Below are 10,804 nucleotides of genomic sequence, written 5' to 3'. Positions count from 1 at the left end.
CACTGCTCCATCAGGATTCAAGCAAGCCGGGCCGACGACGCCTGAAATGGCAGAAACCGGTCCCCGGAAGCTTGTCTCCTTTCTGGTGAAGAATTGGCTTGGTAGTTTGGTCTGCCCTGTTCCCATGATGCACTGGGCCAGGGACAGACTAATTTGCATATAGCCAGGTTCTGAGCTGGGATGGGGCAGTGAGCTAAATAACGGTGATGGATCAAGCCCTGATCTTTGGACTGGGTAAGAGTGGTCTGCTTAATTCAGACACTCTGTTCATCACCACCCCCTTTTCTGAATCATTTTGTCCACCATAAGCGTGGAAGGGTATACTCAGACATGAGTCCCTTGCTCACTGCTCCATCAGGATTCAAGCAAGCCGGGCCGACGACGCCTGAAATGGCAGAAACCGGTCCCCGGAAGCTTGTCTCCTTTCTGGTGAAGAATTGGCTTGGTAGTTTGGTCTGCCCTGTTCCCATGATGCACTGGGCCAGGGACAGACTAATTTGCATATAGCCAGGTTCTGAGCTGGGATGGGGCAGTGAGCTAAATAACGGTGATGGATCAAGCCCTGATCTTTGGACTGGGTAAGAGTGGTCTGCTTAATTCAGACACTCTGTTCATCACCACCCCCTTTTCTGAATCATTTTGTCCACCATAAGCGTGGAAGGGTATACTCAGACATGAGTCCCTTGCTCACTGCTCCATCAGGATTCAAGCAAGCCGGGCCGACGACGCCTGAAATGGCAGAAACCGGTCCCCGGAAGCTTGTCTCCTTTCTGGTGAAGAATTGGCTTGGTAGTTTGGTCTGCCCTGTTCCCATGATGCACTGGGCCAGGGACAGACTAATTTGCATATAGCCAGGTTCTGAGCTGGGATGGGGCAGTGAGCTAAATAACGGTGATGGATCAAGCCCTGATCTTTGGACTGGGTAAGAGTGGTCTGCTTAATTCAGACACTCTGTTCATCACCACCCCCTTTTCTGAATCAAGATTTCTCAGAGACACAAGTGACGGATATCTTCATCCTTCAATATTCAAAAAGCTTTTTTCCAAATGTGGTCCCTTTTCAATAAACCTCTTTGCACACCGTCTCAGCGTTTAACTCCCTTGCTACTACAGTTGGAGACCAGACCCACAGGCCAAAGCAACCGATGCTTTCCTTCAAGACTGGTCGCTTAAACTGAATTATGCATTTCCTCCGTTTATAATGATTTTTTACGATGTCAGAAAGTAACTTCACTGCTAATAAGCCATTTCTGGAGGGGATCACAACCCTAGTTACCTACAGCTCTAGAACAAACTATTCCATCTCCGGTAATCAATCCCAATCTTTCCCAACTTACTATTGAATCCTCAAGGTTAGTGCAATAAACTTGATCTCAACAAATCTCTCATTCTAGTAGCATGGATGGTTTTGGGTCAGGATGGAAAACCCCAGGAATTTTGGAAGAAGCTGCCAAATGAATTCGCCAAGCCAATGGTCCTGGCACAACCGAATCATACAAATCCATCCGGATGGTCTGAAATAGCTGGTGTCTGGACAGGTGTGCAGATTCCATTTCAGTAGATCTCATTTTGTTAATTGTTTGGCATCCATGGCTTCCCAAGAGAAAGCTTACAGAACTATCAACACTACTAGGTCAGCTATTTCAGCAGCACATACAAGAGTGGACTGTAAACCGGTGGGAGAACATCCTTTGGTGGGTCGCCTTTAAAAGGGAGTAAGATTTACTAAATCTCCTTTATAAAAGTATGGTCCTATGGGAGACATGAATATTATTCTGAATTTCTCAGTTGGTCTGAAAACTCCACCCTGTCGCTAAAGTATTTATCTGCGAAATTAACGGTCCTCTTTTGTCGGGTTTCTTTAAAACGTCTCTCTGATGTTAAAGCTTTAGATGGTACTTCTGTTCCGTATACTGCATCCGGTGCATGCTTTCCAATCCACAGAAGGGCAAAGACTTATCCAATGCCGGTTTTCTATCCCTATTTTCCTCTTTAACCACAATTACTTATAGGGAAATGTTTTCAAGAATATATGGCTAAAACAAACTATTCGAGAGAATGCTGTTCTCCTTCCAACTCCTGATTTCCTTTATTCCCCCTCATAAACCATCTTCTATTTCAACCTTGGCTCGATGGGTCAAGTGGGTTATGAATTTGGCTGGTATTGACACTTTGATTTTGGGGGCCAATCCACAAGAGGACCTATGGCGTCCAAAGCTTTTTGTCCTGCGGTAGGTTTGGGTGACATTCTGAAATCAGCTGACTGGCCCACAGCATCTACTTTCTATTCCAACCCCAGTCCTTTTGTTGCAAATTCTGTCATTGCTATGCTTTGAATGAGCATAATAGGGTCCTTGGGTCTTGCAATAAAATGGAGATATTCTTACCTTTAGTGAAGAAATCTTGATTTTATTACATACATGGAGGCTAGTATTACCCCATCACATAAATTATCTTCAGCCTTCCCTTTTGCTTAAATAGAGCCTACAGTTTCTGCTAACCAACTGGCTTGAAGACAATTTTCGAAATGGAACTACTCGTGAGATGATCAATCCAGTCACAAAGGTTTTTACCGTAAAAAAGATGTATTCGATATCTCTTTGTTTATAAGTTCTTTAACTGCTACGGAAGAAAAGAGGGCTTGTTGCTACCAGTCAACAAAGTTATAGTGTGTACTGTTCTCTGATTGGATACGGTCATTGTGATGTTTATTGTAGTTCTTTTCACATTGATTCATGGGTACTATTGTTTCTACTTGGCTGTTATCAAATAAAAGGCAAGAAAAGAATGAATAATACTCCCCTCCGTGCCTTTAATAAAATCAAGACTTTTCTTTCACTAAAGCTACGATAATCACCATTATATTACAGAGATTTTAAACTGGCATGACTGACCACAAGTCCATGGCCTGCTATAATGTGTGTCCTGGTGGCTTTTGACATTCTCCAACACTGACTTGTGTTCCAGTTCTGAAATCCTAGCACTGGAGATGGCTGGTGATGTACAGTTGAGCCTGGAGCAGAGTAGAACCCGCCAGTTCCTAAAGCACTCTGCTGCATTTAATAGCACAAGAGACAGAGCTCAGACTTCAGCTACATGCCTGTGGTTTTGGACCACATCTGCTAAAGGAGTATGAGTGTATAGAAAACAAGGACAGAGAATTACACTTATATAAAACATGTTTTTCCGTTTACTGCTATGGATAAATACATATATTTTAAAATATTTCAATTTTCTTTAGATAAAAATACATTGTAAAATAATGACACAAACCTGCCATTTTAAAACATTGCCTATTCAAAATACTGGTATTTGATAGTACGCTCCATGAAGTAGTTTTAGTCAGCCTTTCTATAACATTGCTCCCTCGAACATTCGATATAGAAACCGCAGTGCTCAATCCATGATATGTTGAGGCATTATACAATTTGTAGTGATATACATATAAAAATTTAAGATCTAAAGCAATACGAATATGACAACGTGATAAAAGTAAAAAATACATTGTCAGTGAATAATATTTTCATTAGCTATGTTAAAAAAATAATTGAAGGCCTTAATTTATAAAACATCAGATCATACGATAGCATGCATACATTACACCTGAACCGATGTTCTTTACAAATGTACTTCAAAGACAAAGTCCTGGATTAATAAATGTCCATTTGGCACTTTTATAGCTTAAAATAAGAGGGCTTGTATGTAAATCCTAGTTCATCCAGTAGCCAAAATCGCATTCTAGACTTTTTACATATAGTTGTCGTCTTGAGAATTCAGGCACTGGCCCTCTCCATCCAGAATCAAACCAATGCCCTGCAAGTAGAAGAGATGCATACAATAAATAGGTCTGTCTAAATTTCATTGGATAATAGCAGTGTGTTACAATTAAAATACCATGCAAATAAATCATTCACATCAGTGACAACTCCAACTGATATGGTAACACAGCAAATTGTAACTACAGGGCACGACAACAACAGTAGTTATTTGCCCTCATTTAACTGAGACTGCTGCACATGTCAGTAGACAGGTAGCGTTACCCTCAAGCAAGGGGTTGTTGATGTCTTGCTGGAAGTTCATCTGTTCCTGACCCTTTCCAGCACTACTTCCTGCTTTGATGTGTTGCAAATCTTGGAGGCAGCAGAAGTGTTCAGCCCTCTTTCCTCCTGTAGTCTCTTCCCATGCCATGGAAAGGCCACAGGGTTGCTGAGGATCTGCTGGTGACTGCTGAGCAACAGAAGACAGACAGCCCCAGCCAGGCAAGGGGGCAGAGATCTTGCTCAATCTGGCCACTAGCGAGGATGCTAGACCTTCACTGTGGCCCTGGTAGTTTAAAGGGCATAGCTGATCAACACATGTACACAGGTCTCCAACTCTTAAGCATCAGACAGGCTGAGGACCCTCCACCTGAGCTCAAGTTGGGCTCCAGTCACCCTACATATTTGAAAAACCCTGCTGCCCACCTGGTAATATCCTAGCTGGGTAATTTTGCTAATTGATATTCTGGACTGTGAAGAATTCAGATTAAGGTAGATTGTCGGTTTCTCTTGACATTCATTCTTGGAATTGGAGGGCATTAAGTGTGCCTCTGTTCAGGAACGTGTGTTCAGAGTGTTCTAAAGGCATCACTCTCCTTCTGTAGGCAATTAGAAACTCATGTTGCTAACAGATTGCTTTCTGTGGATTGCTAACCATGGAACTGCCTTCAACTTGGAGAAAGACATTCATCTGCCTTCCCAACCTGCTCGCGCTGTCTATGCTAGCAAGAATCTAGAAGAAGACCCTCTTTTCTGCCCATGATGGGCAGGCCACCCCCATAAAGGAAACCACCCATCCACTGACAGTGGACCACTGGGTTAGAGGTACATCTTACTTCAGAAACTTTGTGGTACTTTAGCAAATCAACATTGATCTTTTAGAGGGAATAATGCAGCCCTATTTTATTGCTGCTTTTCCTGCAGATTTCGCAATGTCTCAGCCACATTCAGATTCAGCTAGTTATCACACAGCAGACAATGTATGGTTTCTAGCCTGCTCATATCACAAGACTTTCATGAGCCTTTCATGAGAGTCCGCAGCCCATATCCCCCAGCATCAACAGTGTAGCCTTATGAATCTACTACATTCTACATCGACGGCGTAATGACCTGCATACTACCTTTATCATCACAAAGAACTCGCACCGTATATGTGCACGCCTGTTATACACGAACAGCGTAGGAGTAGTCCTGAAGAAAAAACGAGCAAAGTACATTCTTTGTGCCCAAGACCTACAGTTGGTAAGGATGCGTGGGGCATGTAGGGCCTTCTTTCTGTCCACGAAAAGTCTAACTGCTCTTCTCTTTTTAGGTAGCCTGCTGCTGCAATATCAAGGATTTCTCTAACAAGGAGGAAACCTTGCTGGTGCCTAACCCCATAGGCAGCCATTAATGGTACGGCAGTCTAAGAGCCGCGCACCGAGCACGTTTCTCATCCAGGACAGTTTTTGAACTGGAATGAAGGTGTTCATGCTGGGTTTCCTCTTGCCTTACCTTGCACTGCTTAGACAATGGCTGTCACTGAGAACCCCAGCTCTCTGCCACTATGATAGTTCCTGTTTCATACATAAGGAGCACTGATGTGGTCATATTGCTTCTGAATACTGGTTAGAGCATGGCTACTTGACCATTTTTCTCAGCTGCCCCTTTGTGAAATGAATATCTGGAGTACGGGGGATATTTATGTGGATGGTACTAGTTGTGTATATTTTTGAAGAATTTTAAAGTTACTGGAGTGGTATTTTCGGACGAATGTGCAAGACATTTGCTGCAAGTTAAGTAATGAAGTTAGTTAACTAATACGGGGTCAGGAATATAACAAATTGAGTCTTTACAAAGACTATAACATTTTTTTTATTATGCCATAATTTGCAGGCTACATAAATTGGTGGTAGTCTTCATTGAATGACATTCTCAGATATATGTCTGTTCGATGGTTTAATGTTCAGGCTACTAAACAGGCTATATGAGTGAAAAGACTTTAGGCAAAATATACACAATACGCCTTATGGACACTCCGGTAGTGATAAAATGTAATTTACCCCTCTGAGAAAATCAGTGGGGGAAGCCCGAAGGGTCTTTGATAGATAAGCTACATAAGGAAATTTGAGGGGCACATTTTGGATACATATTTGTATCCCCAGAGCGGTGGATGAGGGATTAGAAATTTTGAATACTAGGGTTAAAAGGGGAGGTGATGATAAATAGCAATGTAAATTCATCCTTTATAGACATTGGGGTTGTTTTTTCAGCATCAATGTTCCGCTATTGTTTGTATTAAATTAAATAGGTAGGGTGAATTCAGCACATACTTCTTTCCAGTAAAGTGTGTAGAGACAAATTTCCAGAGGCCAACGTCTGCAAGAACTAGAAGCACCCCATGGTAACTAGAAATTCCCTACTAATCTTCTGGATTCCATCACATCTGTCATACTATGGGAAGGTACATTCACTGAGACTGCAGAATGCTATTATATCCCATCGAAGCAATCACAACTAGAAATCGCTCTATGGCAGGCGGTGCACATGCAGAGTTAGTGATGTATTTTGGGGTGAAACAGACTGTCTCAAAATATGATAAAGAGTTCTTCAGAGGGCTTCTGCACACTCACTAGCTGTGACCAGGGCACTCCAATGTTCTCTCAGGTTTAAGGTCGATGCTTACTCCTGGCACTTCCCATTCATTAACCCTCGGATCAGGCTTCCACCCAATCCCCGGGTCCTTGTGTGTGTGTGTGAGGCCTCCAGCCACTAAGGCCAGCCTCTTCAGCACAGTTGGGCAGGCGACTAAGAGGAGGCCTTTGTGTCAATTAAACTGTCCTATGTTTCCTTGGGTCTTAGTAGATGTGCCCCTGGCTATTCTTCACCTCTCTCCCAGATGACCCCATTATGATCACACAGCTGCCCTCCATCAGGATAGGGCTCAAATCCCGTGTTTGCCTCTCCGATGCAACTATCTGACTCCAGGTGGATGCCATGAGGGTGGTATGGTTGTGAAGAGGTGCTTACCACTGTCTATCACTCACTGACTCTTAACGCCTCTGCATGGGTTCTCAAGGGAGTCTCTCACTTCTGGCTCTAGCCTCAGCTATACACCCATGGGGTGATTTCATGGAGCTGACATGCTTTTTGAGGTCTTTTGACTTTTTTCTGTTTTGCATTCCATACACTTCAAAAGCATGGTCAACATTTATTAACATTTTTAAGGAATGTCAGAGGTAGAGACGTGAGCTGCAGTTCTCTGTATCGATTTCATTTTGCTTACAGCGATGTCCCCCAAACTTCAACATCTTGACCTAGTGACTCCTTGAGGACTAAAGGTCCTGAATAGAAAGCTCCTGTTATCTCTCCTCAAACCTTCAGGGGGCATCTGCTATCAAAGTCTCTTGTTGTTAAGGTTCTCAACTAGGAAACTTTGCATGGTGCTCTAAACTGTGGTCCGCCAATCTCACGATAGAAGCATATGCCTAAAAATCTCAAACCTGTTGTTTCAATTCCCTAATATCTGTGCCAAATGGAACTAACAGCACATGTGGAAAGACCTTATTGTGTAGCATGGCTTGAGGAATAAGGCCAATGCTACAGACCTTCTTCACTTAGTAGTCCGATTCGATCTGAGAAACTGAATCTTACTCTGAACTATGAGACAACTCTCCATAGATGGAGGAAATCGTATCAGACGACAATGACAAGAGTCTCAGAGTAAAAAATAACAGTCAAGTTTAAGAAAAAGAATGGGACAGATGGTGGCCAACATAGGCATTGCCCCAAGAGATATGGAATCTTCTGCCTATGTGGCACAGGCAGAATAGGGACCTCACATGGCACATTTAGAGATGGGTCCATTCTGGGCCTGGTATCAGCCATGGTGCTGGAAGCTGCGCCACCTTAGACTGCGGAGCCAAAATACAATGTTGACCCGCCTTTCTCCAATGGCCCCTGATATCACGAGAGGTTCCATTGTCCAGTCTGGTGGAAGGTGATTATTTGAAGGTTCTGAACCTGGGAAGATTCCATCACTGGGAAACAGTGTTTGATTGACCTTTTCAAACAAGTAGTGAGAATTATACATTTAAAAGCATTCTGTGCGGTTTATTATACAAATAAGCCCTCTGACAAACTGCCTATGGAATATGCTACTTACCAGTATGCATCTGTTCTTGGCATGTAGGGCTGCTGATATTCATATCTTGTGCATAGATCGCCGCCTAGTGTTGGGTCCGGATGATTGCACATTGTTGTCCTGGAAGAGTCTTCGAAGTATCACTACATAGGTGGCTCCTCCCTCGGACTACAGTGTGCATGGGCATCCTCTCCATCCTCAGATTGTTTTTCGCCATTGTGGCAGGGATAGAGTATGATACAGTAAGTGATGTCCATGCTAGAGATTAATTCTGAGTCCTACAGCTGCGACAGGCACCGGGGAGGAGGGAGGGCGATATGAATATCAGCAGCCCTACATGCCAAGAACAGATGCATACTGGTAAGTAGCATATTCCGTTCGAGGCATGTGGGCAGCTGAATTCATATCTTGTGTATAGAATGTATAGCAGTCTCCCTTTTAGCGGTGGTTGCCCGTGCCAGCTGCAGCAGTCTGAAAAAGAGTCTTGAGAACAGCCTGTCCTACAGCCGCTTGCTGTTTGGGGTGTACATCTACGCAGTAGTGTTTGGTAAATGTATGTATGGTAGTCCATGTGGCTGCTCTACATATGTCTTCTAGAGGAATGTTTCCTAGGAAAGCCATGGATGCCCCTAATTTGCGTGTTGAATGCGCTCTTGGGGGTACTGTTAATGTGCGTTTAGCTTTCTGATAACAAATTTGTATGCACTTAACAATCCATCTGGCTATACCTGATTTGGAAATGGGGTTGCCTTTGTGCTGTGGTGAAAAGGCAACAAACAGTTGCTTAGTTTTTCTGAAAAGTTTTGTCCTGTCGATATAGTACAGGAGAGCTCTTTTAACGTCTAAGGTATGTAGAGCTCTTTCTGCCACTGAATCTGGATTTGGGAAGAACACTGGCAGTTCTATAGCTTGATTGATGTGAAACTGGGATACCACCTTTGGCATAAATTTAGGGTTTGTTCGTAGCACAACCCTATTTGCGTGAATTTGTATGAATGGCTCCTGAATAGTTAGAGCTTGCAGCTCACTAACTCTTTTAAGGGATGTAATCGCCACTAGAAAAGCCACTTTCCACGTTAGGAACTGTATCACACGAGTGTAGAGGTTCAAAAGGGGGTCCCATTAGTCTGGTGAGAACTACGTTCAAGTTCCAGACAGGTGAAGGTGGGTGTCTAGGAGGAATTACTCGTTTGAGTCCCTCCATGAAAGCTTTAATAGCAGGCACTCTGAAGAGGGAAAGGTGCTGCCTGTTTTGAAGATAAGCTGCCACAGCAGCTAAATGTATACGTATGGAACTGTAAGCCAGATTGCATCTGCGCAAATGCAACAGGTAACATATGATGTTTTGAGTAGATGCGTCTAGCGGATTTGTCATTATTGGTGCAATAGATGACAAATCGTTTCCGCTTTGCCGCATAGCATGCCCTGGTAGTAGGTCTTCTTGCCTCTTTGATAATATTCATACAGTCAGGAGGCAAGTTCAGGTAACCAAACTCTATGACTTCAGGAGCCAGATCGCAAGGTTTAACTGTTGCGGATCTGGGTGCTGAATGTTGCCATGGCTCTATGTTAAAAGACTGGGTGTTAATCTCAGCCTTTGATGAGGCACCACGGAAAGTTCTAGGAACGTGGTGTACCATGGTTGCCTTGCCCACGTTGGAGCAACAAGGATGAGTGTCATCGAGTGTTGTCGCAGTTTGCGTGCCACTAGCGGCATGAGCGGGGCTGGTGGAAAAGCGTACGCAAATCTGCCTGACCAGTTCATCCATATCGCATTGCCCTGAGACTGCAGATGTGGAAACCTGGTGGCGAAGCTTTGGCATTTTGCGTTTTCCCTTGTGTAATGCATGAGCCACTTTAGTGGTCTGATGATCTGTGATGACCCTCGATCACCACCATTGTGAACTGACTTTAGTGTGCTATGTTACTTTAGCCTTAATGTAGGATGGTTTTGCATTAGAATAATCTTGCCAAAGAATAGAAGGTAGGGGATGTCAAGGTGCAGTGTTGTTGGTGATGGTGCACACAGGTGCTCCATAGTGGATAATGTGCATAGTGTTATTTGAGTTAGGTGAATTATGACTTTAGCCTTTTGGCTTTGACGTGGTATAATATCATTCTGCTTTCCAAGTAGTAGAGGCCTATGCTTGAGCAACTCCATATTCTAAACTGCAGCCATCTTCTGAGCCTCTTTGGGTGAGAGGTTATATTTTAGATTACATGTGTTGTCCACCAGTAGTGAACCAGACAGGACTGGGTTCTTATCGGGTGGAATGTGCTCTCTTCGTGCCGAGTCAGAGCAAAACGCTTGGCCAGCTGCTTGTTGTGCTCTTGGTACGAGGTGGTACAGAAATCCAGTGAGAACTGTGGGCGGAGTTAGCTAGAAACTTCGATGGAGAGCTGCATTCTATATTAGTGAAAGGGGGTCAGAGAGGGAGAGTTTTCTGAGATGCAGAGATGCTGAAGAGATGCTGAGATGCTGGTCTCGTGTTTTGGCGGTCTGATGATACATCACGGTGCAGACGTGCAGACGTGTTTGTGCAACAGAGAGTCCGGAACCAACCAGTGAGGGAAAGAGAGACGGACCCTTCTTCAGATGGCAAGACGCCTAAGATTATGGTGAGGTGTTCGATGTATATCTAACT

At 43.7% G+C, this 10,804-nt stretch overlaps 1 protein-coding gene across 5 annotated transcripts in view; it reads right to left on the bottom strand.

The window, feature by feature from the left end:
• Window positions 1-2,884: 2,884 nt before the first annotated feature.
• Window positions 2,885-10,804, bottom strand: part of CCDC62 (coiled-coil domain containing 62) — a 167,584-nt gene continuing 159,664 nt past the window's right edge. For all 5 annotated transcript variants that reach the window (XM_078666175.1, XM_078666172.1, XM_078666171.1 and 2 more), the window contains one exon: window positions 2,885-3,812. Coding sequence is in view for 1 of the 5 variants with exons in the window: in XM_078666176.1 (XP_078522302.1) it covers window positions 3,747-3,812 (66 nt within the window). In the remaining 4 variants the exon portion in view is untranslated. The remainder of the gene's footprint in view (window positions 3,813-10,804) is intronic.

This window comes from Lissotriton helveticus, chromosome 11 (assembly GCF_964261635.1).
Source record: "Lissotriton helveticus chromosome 11, aLisHel1.1, whole genome shotgun sequence".
In the NCBI taxonomy this organism is placed as follows: Eukaryota; Metazoa; Chordata; class Amphibia; order Caudata; family Salamandridae; genus Lissotriton; species Lissotriton helveticus.
The sequence above is the reverse complement of the archived record's forward strand: the minus strand, read 5'-3'. Positions and strand labels throughout refer to the sequence as shown.